At 35.4% G+C, this 20,561-nt stretch overlaps 1 protein-coding gene across 3 annotated transcripts in view; it reads left to right on the top strand.

Moving 5' to 3' along the window:
• Nucleotides 1-20,561, top strand: part of LOC109063522 (unconventional myosin-IXb-like) — a 28,539-nt gene that overhangs the window by 5,612 nt on the left and 2,366 nt on the right. For 2 of the 3 annotated variants that reach the window (XM_042776983.1, XM_042776992.1), the window contains exons 4-39: nt 3,102-3,196; nt 3,486-3,548; nt 3,675-3,774; nt 4,092-4,192; nt 6,321-6,444; nt 6,991-7,080; nt 7,297-7,413; nt 7,573-7,707; nt 7,809-7,930; nt 8,411-8,552; nt 8,636-8,831; nt 8,913-8,988; nt 9,127-9,219; nt 9,436-9,543; nt 9,739-9,778; nt 10,397-10,519; nt 10,748-10,828; nt 10,927-11,037; nt 12,129-12,251; nt 12,352-12,501; nt 13,019-13,143; nt 13,225-13,698; nt 14,024-14,111; nt 15,966-16,054; nt 16,245-16,336; nt 16,529-16,692; nt 16,872-16,979; nt 17,112-17,282; nt 17,668-17,709; nt 17,806-17,917; nt 18,004-18,077; nt 18,264-18,453; nt 19,316-19,444; nt 19,537-19,642; nt 19,724-19,855; nt 20,085-20,208. In XM_042776983.1, coding sequence (XP_042632917.1) covers nt 3,102-3,196; nt 3,486-3,548; nt 3,675-3,774; nt 4,092-4,192; nt 6,321-6,444; nt 6,991-7,080; nt 7,297-7,413; nt 7,573-7,707; nt 7,809-7,930; nt 8,411-8,552; nt 8,636-8,831; nt 8,913-8,988; nt 9,127-9,219; nt 9,436-9,543; nt 9,739-9,778; nt 10,397-10,519; nt 10,748-10,828; nt 10,927-11,037; nt 12,129-12,251; nt 12,352-12,501; nt 13,019-13,143; nt 13,225-13,698; nt 14,024-14,111; nt 15,966-16,054; nt 16,245-16,336; nt 16,529-16,692; nt 16,872-16,979; nt 17,112-17,282; nt 17,668-17,709; nt 17,806-17,917; nt 18,004-18,077; nt 18,264-18,453; nt 19,316-19,444; nt 19,537-19,642; nt 19,724-19,855; nt 20,085-20,208 — 4,410 coding nt within the window. The remainder of the gene's footprint in view (nt 1-3,101; nt 3,197-3,485; nt 3,549-3,674; nt 3,775-4,091; nt 4,193-6,320; nt 6,445-6,990; nt 7,081-7,296; nt 7,414-7,572; nt 7,708-7,808; nt 7,931-8,410; nt 8,553-8,635; nt 8,832-8,912; nt 8,989-9,126; nt 9,220-9,435; nt 9,544-9,738; nt 9,779-10,396; nt 10,520-10,747; nt 10,829-10,926; nt 11,038-12,128; nt 12,252-12,351; nt 12,502-13,018; nt 13,144-13,224; nt 13,699-14,023; nt 14,112-15,965; nt 16,055-16,244; nt 16,337-16,528; nt 16,693-16,871; nt 16,980-17,111; nt 17,283-17,667; nt 17,710-17,805; nt 17,918-18,003; nt 18,078-18,263; nt 18,454-19,315; nt 19,445-19,536; nt 19,643-19,723; nt 19,856-20,084; nt 20,209-20,561) is intronic. The other variant, XM_042777001.1, reaches the window with a different exon arrangement.

Genomic DNA, 20,561 nt, shown 5'->3' with positions numbered 1-20,561 from the left:
CTAATGCATTACTAAAATGAAAAGTTGTTTCTGTTAATATTATTTAATAGACTTGTGATAACAATAAACAGTTGTATTTTTATTAACTAATGTGAAAAAAGATTCATAAGTTCAATAACAAGTGCCTTGCTCATTGTTAGTTAATTTTAATGGAACCTTATTGTAAAGTGTGTAACCTAGTATTTAATTTGGGATCAAGAGGACATTAAGGTTGATAATTTTTGTATTGTTAAGACTACCGTTGAAAGGTTTTGGTTCTTTTATTTAGCTTGTATGTAACAAAATATAAATAAAAAATAAAAAAGTCACAGTTAAGACATTTATTTGACAATGAAACAGAAAAGAATGTATTTCAAATAAATGCTTTTCTTTTGAACTTTCTATTCATTGAAGAATCCTGAAAATATAGACAAATATAAAAATACAAAAACTTGGTAGTGCTCAGATACTTCTTAGAACAAATAAGCATTGCTTCATATTACTGAGTTCTATGTTTCCTCCTTTGGCTTTGTTGAATTTAAAAGCACCTCTCCCTGTATCCCACTTCACTGTTTCATAATAGAGACCTTTGTGCATTGTGTTCACTTGCTCACCTAACAACAATATGCATATTGTTTGTCAGGTAGTGTTGTTTACACATGGTGCTGTTTATCTATTATGCATCAGTTGAGAGTCTCCACCACCGTGATAATTGTTTTATATTTTGGTTCATACAGCTTAGCCTTTGGGCAGATATTGGAATTGTACAGCTTTCCTCACCTAAAGAGTTTTTTTTATTAGATATTTAGGTGTTCATATTCGAAAACTCTAAATGCTATGAAATAAGCCTTGTTTTAAAAAGATAGTCCTGTTTACTGGCCTCTCTTATGTAACAAAATAAGAAAAGATATATTTTTGAAATAAAACCAGGAAGGTAAGGTGGGAGATATGTTGTGGTTTTACATTATGGAAATTATGGGCATTATAAGGCAAGAATAATTTTTTAACTGCTCATATTTAGGGTTAGAATAAATCTTTAAAGGGATAGTTCACCCAAAAATGGAAATTAAAATTATTGGAATTATAAGGCATTATTAATTTTTTTATTTTAGTTAATAAATTGCATTTATTATTTATAAATTTTTTAGCCTTTGCTTTATGTTTAGTAAATCATTTGGTAATATGTTTGTTTTTTTGGTGATTAAATCATGGGGTAATTTTCTTTTTTGCAAAATCATATTAAAAAATTGCACCCAACTTACTTTTGAAGATTTCAAATTGTTAAATTGAAGAGATCTTGAGATTTATGTTTGGTAGATAAAATGCTCAAAAGAAATATCCCTTGCAATAAAGGATGAACCCAAGCCATGTGTAGGAATCAGAATATCATAGAGACTCATTTGAGGTAAGGTAACAACCACAAAGACCACCCTAGCAGCTCCTTAAAAATAGGCCAAAATCCTTGCCAACCCATTAGCAACCATTGGCAGCTCTTTTGTGTGAATTGCATTTTTTCTGAAAATGTAAAAAAATCCAGTTACTGTTAAAAATATATGGAACAGAATAGATGTTTTTGAGGGGAAAAAAATGGGTCACAAAGAACTGGGTCATGTCACGTCTTGAGAATAAAATTTATTGCACTTGCACTGAATTTTACTTTCACTTTTACTGAACTTTGATATTGAGAGTTTCTGCAATTCAGTTTTCAGTTTCATTTAATAGTCATTAAAGGTGTATCTGAGGAGTGTGCTTGTGACTTTTTGTCCTTTTACTTCTCCTGTGTGAAAGGTATAAGAGAGAGCTCTGTAGGAAGCACACATAGCAGCTGTTGAAGATGTAAAGTAGTGTTAGGTCTGATCTCAGCCTCATTGTTGAGCTTCTAACTCTGAATTTTTCTGTTTCATATGTGGAAGTGCTGGGTGTTGGCTTTATCAGAATACCAAAACGAGTCGGTGTATGCCAACATGTCATGACACAGGCTCTTTCAGGCCATCTGATAACAACTGACAGATGTAACATCTCATTCAGTTTTCTTTCCATTCATGTGTTTCCTCAGTATTTATTTTCCTTTGAACATGGAAGTGGAACACGGAAACTGTATTTTTAAAAACAAGTTAACAGCAGAAAAAAAGTCCTGAATGATGGTAATGGTAGAGATAATGTTGAAAGTATGCACATATTGAGAATCAGTAGGGTGCAGTGTGCAAGCCTGTCATTACATGTCACTCATTAAAGTCCGTCTACAGAAAATTTTGCTTAAAAACTGCAGTGTGTAATTTCATCACTTCTTGTGGCACAAAACAAAATATCAAATATCATTTCAAAAACTCCCATTATCTGCCATTTTTTCTGGGGGAAAAAGACAGAGCAATATGGTAACTGAATAATGACTTAAATTTGGGTCTGTTTTTTTACACAGCTATCGTATGACTTCATAAGACTTAAATGTAGCAAACAAGAAGTTTTGAGTACTTGTATGTTTTTTGTCAATTTTGGAGCTTGATAGCCCCTACAATCTGTTTTTATTGTATCAAAAAGAGCGGTTCAGAGATTCTTCAAAACATTTTCATTTATGTGTCACTGAGTGTCACATGAGTTTTAAATGACATGGTTGAATAAATGATGACAGTTTTTCATTTTTTATGGTGAATTATTGCTTTTAACTGGAATAGGAGGAAGCATTTTAGCATGGGTAAAATTACATATATATCAGCATCATCTACATTAAACAAATCAAACTGGGCAACAAGCCATCTAAGATAGATGTTCGTTTGTTCGTTATGCATGTGGGTGAGATAAAAGTAGGTCTGTGCTGGGCACTAAATGTTTTTTTTTTTTTTCCCCATTATTGTAATCTATGACAACTTGCGTGCTATGGTTTGAGCAACTAATAATAGTATTCTAATGTCAGAAATGGTTTCAGATCCAGTTTCTCTGTTCGGCAAGTTTTAAAGGCTAGTTGAACTGATTAAGTTATTAGGCCATCTTTTCTTCATCAAAAGAGGTTTTGTTTGTGAGTTTATTAATGTAATTTATGTGAGTGTTTTTTTTTTTGTGTGATATTTTTCTGTCAGCTTAAAAGAATTTGCCTATCTGATGCATTCCTTTTCGGGGTTCCGCAGGCCTTTGGAAATGCTAAAACAGCATACAACAACAACTCAAGCCGCTTTGGGAAGTTCGTTCAAGTGAATTATCTGGAGAGCGGCGTTGTGAGAGGGTGAGTCATCTGTGTACTTCTGCCCATTTGACGTCACACACCAGAACTCCCACAGCTTCTCATCAGTCACATAAGAGATTTTCTGAACTTGAAGCTTATGTATTTTATCTTATGAGGATAATGTTTATTTATAAATATTATGTAATACTAAGAATTCATGTTCATATCCACCATACAACATTTGTTGATTTCATTCCCCTTCTTTTCAAAAAGTTGGCAGAAAAAAAAATGACATGCCATTGATCTGAATTGATCTAAAATTCCTAATACTGTTTGCTCAATTCTTTAGGGCTGTTGTTGAGAAATACTTACTAGAGAAATGCCGCCTAGTGTCCAGAGGAAAAACTGAAAGGTAAAAAAAAAATGGAAAACAATTATCTTTATTCATTTTACATTTTAATTGAAAGTGTTGGAGATGTGAAATGTGAATGTATCACATCAACATACATTCCGTGTCTGTTTGTTATCTGACCTTCAGGAATTACCATGTTTTTTACTACCTTTTGATTGGAGCCTCAGAAGAGGAGAAAGATGAGTTCAAGCTCCTGTGTCCTGAAAAATACCACTACCTCAGAGAAGTAACTCTCAGAACAGCCATCACAGATAATCAGTATTCCATAATAAAGCCATTTTAGTTTAATTTAGTGTTCATGATGCTCTCGATTGTCTTTTGAGCAATGGTGAGATGAAACGGAGGGAAAATGTAGAATTCTTCTTAAGCTTATCTTTTTATCTTTTTTTTTTTTTTTGTCCTGATAAGACACTGTAATAATCAAATTCTTTCAAGACTATATTTCCTGGGCTGACCTGTCCATTTTATTTATGTAGCTATTTATTACTTACTGTATGTCAACAGTTTTATTTCATTAATTCTTCACTCTTCTGCCCCTCGCAGGAAATCCCAATTTTGGAGGATCAAGCAGAAATGAAGCATGAATTCAGGAGACTTCATCAGGCCATGGAGATGGTTGGTTTTCTGCCTCCGACCAAAAAGCAGTAAGTGAGAAGCGATTTCAAGTAAAATAAATATTATGATGGTGATGAAGGATTGTCTCAGAGGTTAAATTATAATAAATTATAATGTTTATAATGAACACAAACCTTATTTTTGGATAATGCTTAATCTGTAATAGTTATTTAGCTCTGTTAGAACCATTTACATTGAACTGTACATTAACATTTACTCATAAATGGTATTTATATGTGTATATATTTTTACAAAGCTCATCGGTCTGTAAAGCGAGGTGTGCTCTGATTGGCCAGCTATCCAGTGCTCTGTGATTGGCCGAATACCTCAAGCGTGTGATGGAAATGTTACGCCCCTTGTGTGTCCCGGTCAGAACACCGGTGCCACAAGACAAAACAATAAAACCCATTACAAATGAGCCATTTGTTGCATCCAGTGGGGACATAATTACGGATTATAATGACTTATACTGTGATTTTATGCGTTGCATGCATCGCATCGCGCCGCGTAAACATTAAACCATGTCTGCATTTGTGATCGTAGAAACAGCAAACAACAAGCGCTACTCTACACCAACGATTCTCAATTCCAGTCCTCGCGCCCCACAGCTCTGCATATTTTGCATGTCTCTCTGTTAACACACCTGATTCAGATAGTCAGCTCGTTAAAAGTGAGCTCCGTGCATGAACTGTGTTCTGACTGACATGGTCCCTACACAATGTTCATTGCTCCCTACTCCCAGGGGAAATCTGTTGAAGTTTACTTCACTTCGGAGCATTCATTCACGGATTTGCACTGCGCAGCATATTCACACATGGACAAGTGTGACATCATATACCTCTGTAAATAAATACAATTTAAATTCATGTCTCGCATTTTCAATGGAACATATACGTTCGGTTTGAACTGAAATCATGGCATTATCCGGTGACGTCCACTTCTCAGGGCTCTTACGTTCAAATAGAGCAAACATCTGAAACCATATGAGAAAAATACAAAATGTGCAGAGCAGGGGGGCGCGAGGACTGGAATTGAGAACCACTGCTCTACACTGCTCAAAACTCACGTTTGAATCATCAGTGGCAAATCCTCTACATATGTAAACCTACTTACAGACTGTGAGTCAGAACAGCCGGCATTGTCGTTTTCTCTCCCAGGATCAGGAAACAGTCTTCCATAAAATGCGTTGCTCACATCTGTATATTTGGGTTGAGCTGTTCTGGTACAGTGTTGTAAATACAACTTAACCACTGATTTCTAGTTGTGTCCTCTTTTGGAAGGCCAAACAAAGTATTTTCACTTTCTCAACGAAACAGGGTCTCCACGATATGGTGCCGGCGGCAATAGCAAGAATCAAAGTTATGCCTTCTTTCTTTGCATTACCATTTTGGCGGCATTATGCAAATCTTCCCACATCGTGGTGTAGACATGTTGGGGGCATGTTTAAACAAGGCGTTTTAGGAGGGCATGGACAAGTCTTAACTTTTATAAAGAATATCTCTTTGGGTTTGAGACTTTAGTCTTTGCAACTTTACAGATCTTCTTTATGCACCAAGAGTTTGTAACACTCCAAAGAGAACGGAAAACTTGAAACCACATCATATGACCCCTTTAAGAATAAATACAATTTATGATGTCTAATTAGTTTGTCATAGAGGGATAAAGTAACACTACAGAAAATTTACCATCTGTGTGCATGACTAACAAATGAAGAATTTCGCTTTGGTACAAGTCTGTGCTTGTCACGGAGGGGAAAAATATATCAAGCCTTTCAATATGCACTGTGATCTTTTTGCCATGATGACAACAACGTCAAACCTGACACATTTAAATCATTATGAGCTGTCTTCCAAGGAACAGCAATGTTTCTGTATGAAAATGTTCTAGTTATATAAATCTGGTAACTCATAATTATTTATAAAGTGTTAGAAATATAATTATTTAGACAAAATAGGAACTTTTATTATTGTTATTATTATTAAGATCTATTCCCATGTGTCATTCAATTTGCATTGTTACCTAAAAATATACCAAACATTCCACTGCAATATGTTTTTTGGACATGTAATTCTTTAAGGCACCTTGCAAAGAAAGTAAATATATTTTATAAATATACTTCATATTTATTGTAGTTCAGTTATTGCTGGTCTTTTTCAGGATATTCTCTGTGCTCTCTGCTATTCTGTACCTGGGAAATGTGACGTATGAGCCTAAAGTTGTTGGCGAGGGGCTTAAAGTTGGGCCAGAAAGTGTCCTTTCTGCTATCTCTGACCTTCTTAAGGTACCACTGGCCGTTTTAGTGTTCAATATAAATTCACAACAAGAGGTTGAACCTCTTACTGGTTCAAAGTTTTTTTTTCTATTCATTGTGGTATACAGCACAGAAACAGAATTACTTTAAATAGTAATACTCAGCAGTAAACCTCACCCCTCAGTTCTTTGGAAATACTGTGCGGTGAACTCTTAATTACTGGGTCACCACAACTACTTGGCAAAGAAATGCCATCATCATTACTAACCGAAACTCAAATATGCATTCACGTATCATATTTAAGACACTGTAGAATCAAAAAACCCTTTAATAATTTTGATTTAACAAATTGAATCATGATTTTTAGAGGACTCTTAGCAGGTTTTTTTCCTTTTAGATTCTTCACAATTGCCTTTCAGATTTTCCAATTGGAATCCCTTTCCCATTTTGCACTTGTTTAGTTATTTGGAATCATTTAAAGGATTTCACAATCTTTGAAAGTCTGTTAGATCAGGTGATAAATTCCTGTCATACTCTGTTTAAAAGCTTTTTTATGTCATTTCTGTTCAATTACAGGTTAAAGTGGAGCTGCTTGTGGACGCACTGACTACAAGGAAATCAATGACTGCTAATGACAGGCTCATCCTGCCTTATAGCTTCAGTGAGGTAACTTCATCTTTTATGTGTTAGGTGCTACATATATTGCCATTTGTCTACTCTGTACCATCCATTCATTGACTAGTCATGTGTTAAATGCATATTTGTCATACTTTATGTGTGAAGTCAGCTGTTTGAAGAGGCCTATCTGACCTCTTCATTTGTCTTTCTACATTTCTGTTCTCTACGAATCTGTTGACCTCATACTGAAACTGTTGTCTTCAGGCCATCACTGCCAGAGACTCAATGGCCCAATCTCTGTACAGTGCCCTGTTTGACTGGATTGTCCTGCGAATCAACCATGCTCTACTTAACAAGAGAGATTTGGAAGAGTCTGTCCCGGTATGAATCCTTAATTTTTACATTTAATGTATTTGTTTGTATGTTATATTTTATTTACATATACCATATGCAACTTATTTGGAAGGGCTTGACTTGATCCATTCAGCTGGTGGCAAACTGAAAGACATTGAATTTTATAAAATATTCTCTTCCTCACAGTCCTTATCCATTGGTGTCCTGGACATATTTGGATTTGAAGATTTCAAGACGAACAGTTTCGAACAGTTCTGTATTAATTATGCCAATGAACAACTACAGTATTACTGTAATCAGCGCATATTTAAGCTTGAACAAGTGAGTTCTGATGTCTGAGTTGTACTTTGATTGATGTCTCCTCTAATTTTGGTGGACAGGAAATTCTACAGCATGCACCTCATGCTTGCATTGTGTTTTAGGAAGAGTACATGGCAGAGGGGATCACATGGCACAATATTGACTACCCTGACAACACTGGCTGCATCAGTCTCTTCTGCAAGAAACCCACCGGGCTGTTGTATCTGCTGGATGAGGAGAGCAAGTGAGTTCAATCCCATAAAGAATGGCTTTTTAGTACTACTGTATGCATTGTAATATTGGTGCATAAAATGTAATTTCTTTAAGTGGAAAGTGAGGTTACTTAGATTTTTACTGTTTTAATTCTTGTATTAAATATTTAGAATCTACTTTGCAAAAAAAAAAAAAAAATATGTAAAAAAAAAAAAAATAGACTAATAGAATATTAGTTCCTGGAAAAAATATGCTTTTTAAGGTTTTATTAATTTAATTTTTTTTTCAAACAAATACAAAAAATATTCACATATATGTTAAATATTGTTTCACTGAAAATCTACTGAAAAAGGTATATCATCTGCTGATACCCTACTTAAATTGTATCTTGCAAATAATTTAGTATATATAGTACAGAATGTGAATTGTTTAGCCTTCTCTCACAGTATCTTTTTTTTTATGGGATTTCTAGGAGTCCAGTAGTTAATATTCTGTGTTATTCCCTCTCTAGTTTTCCTCAAGCCACAGACAGCACTCTACTAGAGAAGTTTAAGCAGCAGCACCAGGACAACCCATTCTTTGTGCAGACCCCGGTGGGGGAACCAGCTTTTGTTATCCGGCATTTTGCTGGCAAGGTCAAATACCAGATAAAGGTAAAGGAAAAGACCCTGAAAAGATTTTTTTCAATGGTGGGAAAACAATACTAAACAGACTTTGTGATTTTCCTGCCCTATAGGACTTCAGAGAGAAGAACACAGACCACATGAGGCCAGACATTGTTGCATTGCTTCGAAGTAGTGAGTGCAGTTACTTGCGGCAGCTGATCGGGGCTAATCCAGTGGCTGTGTTCAGGTGGGGCATCCTTAGGGCCACGATACGCACCCTGGCTGTCTTTAACGAGGCTGGACGAAGATGGGCAGAAAAACATCCAAGTAACATCTACCAACACTGTATTACTTACAGCTTACATAAGTGGATTACCATTGATATTAACATGCTTTTTTCCATATCAGATCAGGTCAGGCGCTACTCCAGGCGCTCCCTTGGGGAAATGAAGAGACCCACCACTGTGGTAGATACGTTAAAGAGGTAAATGGACTGGATTAGTTCCTGTAGATGTGTGGCAGCTTGATGGAGCAGTGGATTTATGGCAAATAACAGGATTTGTTTTATATCTATACAAATGGCCATTTAACTGCTCATAAATGCATTTCAATCTCTACACAGTCAGGGGCCTTTGATTGACTTTTCTTTTGATCGGTCTGAAGAGGGTCCACTCGAAGCCTTTGAGGACATTTTTACAACTTTTGAAAATAAGAAGTAAGTTCACCATCACTCAGAGATCTTTATACCAGGCTTGGATTCTTTTACCTCTGATGGTGATCTACATCTGAACTGATTTCCTTTTTCACTGGATTCATTGTGAAATGGGTGTTTGGACCGACTAATTTCAGCTGTATACTGTCTTTATTTTATTGTGTTTGTAGTATTTATCTCCTTTCTAAACATTTCTGATTTGGGGTTGGGTTCAATCAGGGAATTGCATGCCAAAGTCCTCCAATCCCTTAAGCAGTTTGGTGGTGAAGTTCCTCAAAAGTTGCGTCTATCCACAATTTCTGTGAGGAAGTCTCGTCTCTTCTCTCAGTGAGTGGGCCACATGTTCTGTGACCATCTGTCTGTGGCGGCACCACTGCTCTCTGTTTCAGCTTGTGCTTTTGCTTATGTGTAATTTAATTCGAAAAAATCAACTGAAATATTTTGTCCTTTTTGTTTAGTTTTTTCTCTTCAAAATGTTAATATTTTCTATCAAAATCTTAATTGTATGTTACCACTATCTAGGAAGAACAGACAAAACAAACACAAGCAGCTAATTCCTAAGGTAAATTCATTCATCAAAACTTTTTGTTGTAGTGGGTTTTCCTAAGGCAACTTTATGCGGTACCATTTAGGATGCTATTTTTTTAAACCGTACTGAAGGAGTGCCCATGTACGCTTGATATTTGTTGGCTTTCCAGCTCATTGAATAACAAAAAAAAAAAATTAGTTTACTATTCAAAGTCATACATAGTCACAATTTATATTTGTCTACAAAGCTAATATCAAGAATTTCAAAAACACACAAACATAGTACGTATTGGCTGTTGAAAATGCAGCGTTGCCTTAACAAAACAAAATATTTATTTTACACTTTTTTTTTTCACAGTCTGTTTTTATATTATCATATGTATTTTTATATAAATATATGTTATATAATACAAAATATTTAAAAAAAATGTTTTAGATGCCTTTAGATCACTATAGATTTATGTGAATTATTGTAGAATTATAAGGAATAAATTCAGTTCAGGTACTGTATATCCATGGTTGTACATGGGCAAGACTCACTTTAGAAAACACAAAAGAAAATTTATATTTTCCTTATAACATATATATATTCATTTCTTGGTTTAAAATCTGAGAGACTGTATTAAATGTTATTCTGTTGTTTTCTGTACAGAATCTCATAGATTCACACTCTCTGAAGTTCATTATGGGCCTGAAGCAGCACAATTGGGCGACCAGGTCGCTGCTCCATCTACACACCAAGAAGAAACCTCCAAGCATCAGCGCTCAGTTCCAGGTTCAATATTATTATCTTAGTGTGGAAAGCATAAGCTCCTTCATCAGAGGGCTCATAGATCGGTTTGTTCCATCTCTGTGTGAAAGCCTCTTTTGTGGTAGTTGTAAATGAGATAAAAGGTTCAGATCCCCTAAGCCATGGGGAGGTTTTGATATGATTTGCAAGGTTTTAATGGATGGTGATGGACAAATCAATGAGTCACATGCTTTCATGTTTTAAACTGTCCAGGCATCACTAAGCAAGCTGTTGGAAACCCTGAGGAAAGCAGAACCGTTCTTTGTCCGCTGTATCCGATCAAATGGTGATAAGGTATGGTGGAGAGCTATTGATAGTTTTGTGATTCATTCATTTTATGTATTGGGTCAATGATCATTGTTCTTTATATATGTTGGTGAATGTGTTTACAGAGGGAAATGCACTTTGATGATGCTCTAGTCCTTCAGCAGCTGAGGTACACAGGCATGCTACAGACGGTTCGGATAAGGAGGTCTGGGTATGGAGCTAAATTCACCTTCAAGGTAATGTAACATGGACTGTTTTTTAATGAATAATTATTCATCAGGGCTCTCAGTTTAATACAGTTTTAAAGTAAATTTTAAGGTAACTGCTTAAATAACCATTTTGTTTATGCCCCTTGACCCTTACATAAATTAACTAATATGGCATTTAGTTTTAATTAATAAATAAATAAATAAATTAATTAATTAAAAACATTGAAAAGATTAAAAGCATTAAAAAGGGATATATTGATAAACAATTACAAAATGGTTTGTGGTGGACTGTATGTCACTGTATGTCTATTTAATGCTTTACTCGTCTGCTAAAATAATGTTCCTAGTTTAATTTTCATTTGAAGACTTCTCAGCAGATATTTGCCATTTTTTAAGGGTTAATTTGATTGCCTAATTTGTTTTCATTGATTGATAACCCTGTTCACCCAAAAATGAAAATTTGCTGGAAATTTATTCAGGTCATCCAAGATGTAGATGAGTTTGTTTTTGTATCAGAAAAGATTTGGAGAACTGTATAATTTTTCTTGCTGTGACGACATAATAAGAGTCTGAACAGCTTATAAAAACAAGTAATTAACACGAATCCAGTCCATCAATTAACGTCTTATGAAGCAAAAAGCTGTGTGTTTGTAATAAACAAATCCATCAAGACGTTTTTAACCTTAAAGCTTTGCTTCCGGCTAAAATGCAAGTCCTCTATCCATAATATTGCTTTCTCAAGCGAAAAAGTCGTATTGTCTGAAACAGGAGAGAAATATACACAGATTAAGCACCATTTACAAGCGAAAACAGTTCTAAACAAATATGCTGGTGGATGTTTGATGTAAGAGGATAACAGGGGATGGATCCCAAACCATTTTGAAAATGGAGGAAGCATTATCATGGATTATGGACACACATTTTGCTCCTAATATGCTGTCATTCTGAGGATCCATTGGGGAGCAAGTGATGTAATGCTAAATTTCTCCAAATCTGTTCTGTTGAAGAAACAAACTCTTCTGAGTGAACTTTTCCATTAATATCAGTTATTTGGAAATAATACATTTTGTAACCATGAATGCATACAAGACATGTCTTATTTAACAACTTCAATGCAGGAGTTTACAGATCAGTTCAGAGTGCTGCTGCCAAAGGAAATATCAACACCTCAACAGGACATCACCAACCTGCTGACCAAAATGGGATTACCCAGCTCTAGTTTCCAGATTGGCCGAACCAAGGTTAATTTCACTTACACTTTTCACTAAAGAAATACTCACAATCTGCATTTTGTCATTCAGATACAACTTTCCATAATTGACCATCAAACTATGTGCACAGGTGTTCTTGAAAGAGTCGGAAAGACAAATACTTCAAGAAGCCCTTCATAAAGAAGTGATGAGGAGTATCATCATCCTGCAGAGATGGTTCCGTGCCTGTTTGATGAGGAAACAGTATTTGCGCGAGAGGGAAGGAATTATAACTATACAGGTACTATTCGTTTGGTTGGCCAGGGGTTGTCTAGTAATAGCCAAGTAATATTCTAACCTTTAAAGAAATATAATAATTAATATAACCTTCAAAAAGTAGGGGTCAATAAGATTTTTTTTTAAATTAATTAATACTTTATTTAGTAAGGACACATTAAACTGATCAAAAATGTCACAAGATTTCCACTTTCCATTTCAACTTTATTTTCATTAAAGAATCCTGAAAAAAATTATAATGGTTTGCACAAAACAGTAAAGCTGTTTTCAGTACTGATAATAATAAGAAATGTTTCTTGGGCACCAAATCTGCATATTCGAATGATTTGTGATGTATCATGTGACTCAGTTTTGCCATCACAGGAATAAATTACCTTTTTAAAAAAGTGTAATTTTAAAGTATTTTAATTTTATTTTAATTTTGAGTTGTCATGATGCTCAAACGTCTTGTGGACCTGGTCGGGAAACTCTGCAATAAATGAAAATGTACCTGAGCAGATGTTTCCTCTTTCATCCCTCAGCGATCGTGGCGTTATTTGCGGCAGTCATACCGAAGCAGAGCAGCTATTGTGATCCAGGCTGCATGGCGAAGGTCCAAGGAGAGAACTGAATATCTGAAGAAGCGAGAAAAGCTCAAAGCGCAAATGTAAGTCCAAGTTACCTTTGAGTGTTTTTTTTTTTTTACTTCTAGGTAAAACAATATTAGTCATTTTGATCTTTCTTTCAGATCTCAGACAGAGCTTGGCCATTTGAACAAGATTGAGGAAAACAATCCAAGTCAGCAAAAGCCACAGCCTCCACTGCCTGATGAAGCCCGCACACCCGAACAAAAGAAGACCGAGGAACTGAGCCCACGGTCAAACACCGGGACCAAGCCTAAGGTCACAATACGTGCTACTAGATTCACAAAGCAACTCAGCATCAATGAGGACCAACCCGTTCAAGATTATAAAGGCAATATTGGTGATAGAGAAAGACAGCCATCTCCTGCAGGCCTCCCTCGGCCTATGTCGCTTCCACTGAACATGAGCCAAAGTGGTTCTGATGAAACTCAAAATAATGGACACCTACAAGGTCACAACAGGACAACCAGGTTGATGGAGAAGCCTGAGAAATGTAAGGAGAGGAGGGACGTAGCACATATAGAGAACGTTAGTGCTGAGATGCTACGACTTCAAAACCTGAGAAAATCAGGTTTACGGTGAGAGTTTTGTTTTGGTCATTTCTTTTAAAGTAAAAACTCTTTTTATGTTGCTTTTTTAAAATTATGTGACCCCCTGGAATGCTTCTTTGTGTAATCAGTTAGTTTTATATAACCGCTAAACTGTATATTTGACTGTTGTACCAGAAAATATCATCAATGTTTTATGTCTAATGATTTATCTTTTAATCAACCATGTAATGATGTATATTTAGTTGGTCATTAACACAAATTTTCACCCTGCCAAAGTTTTTTTTTAATGTAGTAATGACTGGCTGATAGTACATTATTCCTTATTTATTTGTTACTATTTCTTATATGATAGGAAATGTGGCATTTCCCAGTCCCTGGATAATATGTCCAGAATGAGTTCTTCAGAGTCAATCAGCTCAGCCTCATCATCCAAAAATGAGGTACTGTTTAAAAATGAGTTATGGTCTGTCTGTTAAATCAAAAATGTTGTGAGAGCTCCAAAAAAATTTTTTACTTTCATATTTTTATTGTCCCCCAAAATGGATGTATACCAAAGTATACACTGCCATTCAAAGATTTTGGTTTTTTAAAGAACGAAATGCATCCTTTTATTCAGCAAGGACCCGTTAAATCAATCAAGAGGGACATTAAAAACATTTATAAGGTTAAAAAAAAAATGTATTTCAAATGCTGTTCTATAAACCTTCTATTTTTCAAATAATCCTGGAAATAAAAATACATACAGTTTACAGTTTAAAAATATTAAACAGCACAAAATTTTCTTATAATATGAAATGTTTATTAAAATTGGCATATCAGAATGGTTTCTGAAGGATCATGTGACACTAAAGACTGGAGTAATGGCCGCTAAATATTAAGCTTTGCCGTCACAAGAATAAATTACATAAAATATATTAAAATAGAAGACATTTATTTTATGTTATAATAATATCAAATAATTGTAGCCATGGTGAGTGTAAGAGATTCTTCCAAAAACATTTTAAAAATCTTACCAACTGCAAACCTCTGATCGGTAGTGTATGTTGAGGGAATTTCAAAGATGCTGTACTGATTATTTCAGTGTTTATGCATAACTGGATCAGCAGGTACAGGTTAAGTTTTATTTTGTTTTCCTTATCTAAACCGGTTGATGAATCATAGGTTATGGTTCACAATCATAAGCATTTCAGACACAAGCGCCGGCTAGCAAGTCCCTGCAGTGGGCTGAAGTTGGATCATTTGGATCTAAGAGATATGGAGTACTGGAGTTTTCCCCTACCTCCCATAAGCCCCTCCACTCCCAACCAGTCCAGTATCCACATGGAACTGGAGACTGTGATAAAAGACTGACCCAGTTACAACAATTAGACCATTCGAGCTGTTGGGGCCTTGTTTTTGCATGCAACGGCTAACATACCATGATAATCAGCATTAGTTCAATGTAGATCGTTTCAAAGACTTCTCTTTGGAAACCAGGATGATCCTGTTCTTGGATGTTTCTGACTTTTTTGTTTCATTTGTTACAGTAAACACACTGAGGCTGCTGCTAGGTGTGCTAATTAGTGATTATAGTAAATAAATGTAAGAAGAATAATGTTGTAGTTGCTGAGTTGCAAATGTTTTAAATGTTTGACTCTGTATAGCTAAAACTGTGCAATGCTTTTGATGTTTGTATGGCTTCAACGATTGGTATCATTATAGAAGTGATTTAATCATCTTTTATAGTACTAATTGGGTCTTAAATAATATTACATACTAGAATATTTTAATCATAATCACACTCTATTTTATATTAAATTAACAGTAATTTTCATAATTTTACTAATAATTGTCAGGCCTTGTGCAGGTTTAGCAAGACACATTTTGTACAGCAATATGAAATGCTGCTAAAATTCCATAACCATAGCAGAAAAGGTCAACATGGATCTTGGAATGCAGTGTGGGAGATTGGTGGTGGCACTGATTTGAAGAAATAAACCCAATCTATCTGCATTATCAGTGAATATTATGGTTAGAAAACATTCTTTGCTAAATGGTTGTCAGCTAAAATGTTGTTTTGTAGCCGCTTGAATGTTGCCTTGCTTTTCCCTGAACTGTCTATGGCTGGTTTGCTGATCTGAATGCATGACGGGACTATGGGTAACAAAGTGATGTAAACTCTAAAAACTCATCATTGTTATGTGTAGTTTTGATTGGAGTGCTTGTTAGGCATTCAGGGTTTGGATGAGTGAGCCACTTTTTTTCCATTTCATGATAATTTTCATTGAGTCTCTAAACATGCTTTGGTCTTTTAGATCCAGTCACCTGTAGAATCTGATGAGAGCATGAGTATCACAAGGAGGACAAGCGAAGGAGTAATTTCACCATCCAGCACACCAGAAAGGTGATCAGTGCATTTCCATCAGCATGTTACCTTGCTGAACCTTGCTGTTCTAGCTTTCACTTGAAATATCACAGCTAATGTGATTTTGTTTATTTGCGTTTTTTATTTTATCGTTTTTTTTTTTTTATTTAATACATATATGTGTGTTGCTTGCATTTCTACTTCATTTATTTCTGTTTATTTCCTGTAGGCGGGGATTCCTAAAATTTTTTAAAAAGCGCCTGACACCCCAGGATGGGAATGTAACTATGGCGAAGACATTGGCAGAAAAAAAGGAGCTAGGTTGAACTATTCTCCAAGACCCACTCAGAAATATTTAAATTAATAATTTATTGTATTTATTAAATAAATACATACATGCATACAAGACATGTTGAAAAAAATTGTATGAAGTAGACCAGTTGTAAGTACTTGTTCCAGTTGCAATGACTTACCTCTTTTTCTCTCATTTATCTCTGTCTCTTTGGGCCAAAGCCAGTGGCTCTCACTCCTATTCTCCCCGTGTCAAGAACTGTCGCAACCCCACCATTAAAATCAGCCGAGCTACTCGTGTCCAGGAGAAGTGGAATGCTTCACTGGACAGAGAGATCACTGACAGTAATGAACTTCGCCAGTTGGATGAGTTCTTGGGAAATCAGGTTTGTGTTGATGTTTATTCTTCATCAGCATTTTAAAAGGTATTTAGATTTTTGGATTTGAACTTAGTTGTTATAAATGTTTCCTTTAGTTCCTGATAGTCCTGATCCTAATAGTTTGTTCTTAGTCATCCCTTTGTACTTTTAAATACTTCATCTGATGGTGTGGTTTTTGAATCCAGATGAACGATCTAAGTACCCGCACAAAGGAACTCTCAGAAACTGAGAAAATCTTCTTTTTAGCCACCACGCAGTTCAGAGACACCATCAAAACCATGTACTCCATATCAGTAAGTTTATCCACACTCATCTATATCTTTACTCTCATCATAGTTTCACAAATGCAGTAGGAAAAAAAAAAAAAAAAAAAGTTACTTTTTTTTGGCAAGTGTTTGAAATGATCTGTATCCTGTGCCCAAAAGAATCCCAATATTGGCTATAAGGACCTGATGTCAGGTTACCAGACGAGGGTATCCAGTCTCGCAGGGCTCCAGAAAGCATTGGAGGTGCCGCTGGTGATAAATCTTTTTCAGTCAGTTCTGGATGGATTTATCAGGGGGGAGCTCAAGCGACTGGAGACAGAGCCTTGTAAGGTAACTTAAAAAGTTTTAAAGATTGCCACAGAAGCTTAGCTTTGCTCAAATATATTGTTTAGAAGGTAAGTTATCACCAGATCCTCAAAGAATCTGGGCCTGCAGAATTACATAAAGACTGTAAATTTCCACAGGAATACAATTCCCAGTTGAATCCAATTTTGCTAATTTTCCAATATTTATGAAAAATGTTTCTTTTACTTAGCAAGGCTACAATTATTTAATCAAAAAGAGAGTAAAACTGTAATATGAAATAAAACAAAATAAATGTTTTGAAACTTTATGAATGTATTTGCTCTCACTTTTGACCAGGTTTATTAATCTGACCCAAACTAGTTATCATTTTGCCTTGAATTAAGATTGTTTCCCTCTGTCTAATTTTCAGGTTAAGGAGAGGAATAGAAGAAAATCTAAAAGAGATAAATGTGTAAGTTATTTTCATTAAATAGAAACATGTTTATATTTATAATATATGATGTGAATATTTATTGCACCTCTTCCAAAACCTTTTGTTTTGTCTGTGCCTGATGGCCCACTGGGTCACTTATTTAGCACATACCAGGTGACTATTATGCAATCATGTGACCAGTGCAGCTCGTACATATGGGGAATGGAAAAGGCCTTCATGTGCAGTTGTAAGTATCCACCATCCTTTTCCTTAAACAATGCTAATTGACAAGGACTCAGTGGTACTTCATTTATTCTGTGTTTTCTGTTTCAGCTTGTAAAATGGTGTGTCATAAGAAGTGTCTGAGCAAGATAACTGTAAATTGCACGGGTCAATGTGACAGGAAGGTGAGCACTGCTGTCATATTTACGTAGTATTACTCCATCTCATATACCCAGTGAAATTTTTGCCATCCTCTACTCAATCTCTCTAACATGATCGTGTAGATAGTGACAGAAGTTTAATTTCTATTTGTAATAAAAGATGTGTTGGATCATATAGTTATAGTTTATTTGTATGTTTCCATTATTTAGAAAGAGGGTGAGCAGACACTCCACTTTAGTGTACCTCTCTGTGCCTTGGTCCGCACAGCTGAATCTGTACCCTTTGTCATGGAGAAGATGCTGGTACATGTCGAAATGAACGGACTGTACACAGAGGGCATCTACCGCAAGTGTGGCTCAGCCTGCCGAGCCAAAGAGCTTCGCCACATTCTAGAGAAAGGTGAGAGTGTGATTTGATTGCTCTTTAACCCCCCAATATCTGAAATTAGAGGGTACTTCCTTTAAGTAATTTTTTTTTTTTAATGGAATAGTTCACTCAAAAATTTAAATTTACTGAATATTGACTCAGATGTAGATGAGTTTGTTTCTCAATTGGAATAGATTTTGAGAAATGTATCATTACGTTCCTTGCTTAAATGGATGGATCCTCTGCAGTGAATGGGTGCCATCAGAATAAGAGTCCAAACAGCTGATAATCATAATAACCCAGTCAATCAATAAACATCTCGTGAAATGAAAAGCTACTGTACATGTTTGTAAGAAACAAATCCATCATTGAGATGTATTTTAACATCAGACTGGTGCTTCTGGTTAAACTATAAGTCCTTCAAAAAAAGTCACCTTGTCTGAAATAGGAGAGAAATGTGCATAGATTTAGCACTGTTTACATGCAAAAACAGTACAAAGTAGTACATAGTTTTATTTTGATGTAAGAGGATAGCAAGGGATGGACTTCATCACTGGAGGAAGCATTTTTTGGCCAAAAGCAATGCCTTAATGTTGGATTTGTTTCTAACAAACATGCAGCTTTTTACAATACTTGATTTGATGGAGTTGTGTGGATTATTGTGGTTTTTATCAGCTGTTTGGACTCTCATTCTGACAGCAGTCATTCACTGTAGAGGATCCATTGAGGAGCAAGTGATGTAATGCTAAATTTCTCAAAATTCATTCCAGTTTTCAGCAGATAATCATTTTTGGTTGAATTTTTCCTTTAAGTTTTACATCCTTTGTCATGTACTTACTTATTTTTAAAATAGCTGCTAGACTTTTATGCATTAAAAAGTTTTTAATCTCCCCAGATCCACAGGCTGTCAGTCTTGACAATTACCCCATCCACACAATCACCGGCCTGGTCAAACTGTGGTTACGGGAGCTACCTGAGCCACTTATTACATACAGCCTCTACAATGACTTCCTGTATGCTGCGGGTAGGTTTTTGGCCACATGCAATTTTGGGTGTGAAAGCTAAACATTTATTTCACATGTGTTAGGAAGAATCACACATTTTCTTCTGCTCCAGATCTGCCAGAAGCATCTGAGCGAGTACGTGCAATCTACCGAAAGCTGGATGAACTACCTCCCTCAAACTTCTCTACTCTTGAAAGGCTTATTTTTCATCTTGTAAAGTAAGGAACCATTGCATATGACTAAGGTGAACATTAGACATCCTGTGCATCGCCTTACAAATAATTTATTTTTATATTTAGAGTGGCCAAAGAGGAAACTCACAATCGAATGTCAGCTAACGCTCTGGCTATTGTGTTTGCACCCTGCATTCTACGCTGCCCAGATTCTTCTGACCCTCTTCTCAGTATGAAAGATATAAACAAGACCACTCTGTGAGAATCATTTTGGTTTATTTGTGTTCATTTATGACTAGATTGTTTGTCTGGTTTGACATGGTGCTAATGGTTGACAGTAAAATAGGAAAAGGTACAATACAAAATACAGAAATTGTGTAAATAGCTAAATTGTTATTAACAATTAATTGTTAATTGACCAATATTTTGCCAACATACTTTGACAACATTGCATCATATGAACCTTATAGTTATCATTTATGTGCAGTTGTGTGGAAATTCTGATTAACGAGCAAACAAGGTGCTATAATCAGAAAATGGAAGAAATACAGCAGTTGGAAAATGTGGAAGCTATGGCCATTAATCAGCTCAAGCTCAGAAGGCAGAACACGGTAAGAAAAACTTCACATACTAGATAAATATACACTACCATTTAATAAAAAAAAGAAAAAAAGAAATTAGTGCTTTTTAATCAGCAAGTAGGCATTAAATTGATCAACAATAACAGTAAAGACATTAATAAGGTAACAGAATATTTTTGTTTCAAATAAATGGTCTTTTGAACTTTATATTCATCAAAAAATTCTGAAAAATATCATGGTTTTCACAAAAACTTTCAGCAGCAAATTGTTTTCAATATTGCATTAAAATTATGGAATGCCATTATTAAAACTACTTTTCTAATTATGCTAAAATATGCAATATAGTAACACATCTGTTCACCTGTATACAGTCTATCACTGTG

This window comes from Cyprinus carpio, chromosome A2, assembly GCF_018340385.1.
Source record: "Cyprinus carpio isolate SPL01 chromosome A2, ASM1834038v1, whole genome shotgun sequence".
In the NCBI taxonomy this organism is placed as follows: Eukaryota; Metazoa; Chordata; class Actinopteri; order Cypriniformes; family Cyprinidae; genus Cyprinus; species Cyprinus carpio.
This window is presented reverse-complemented; position numbering and strand designations above follow the sequence as displayed.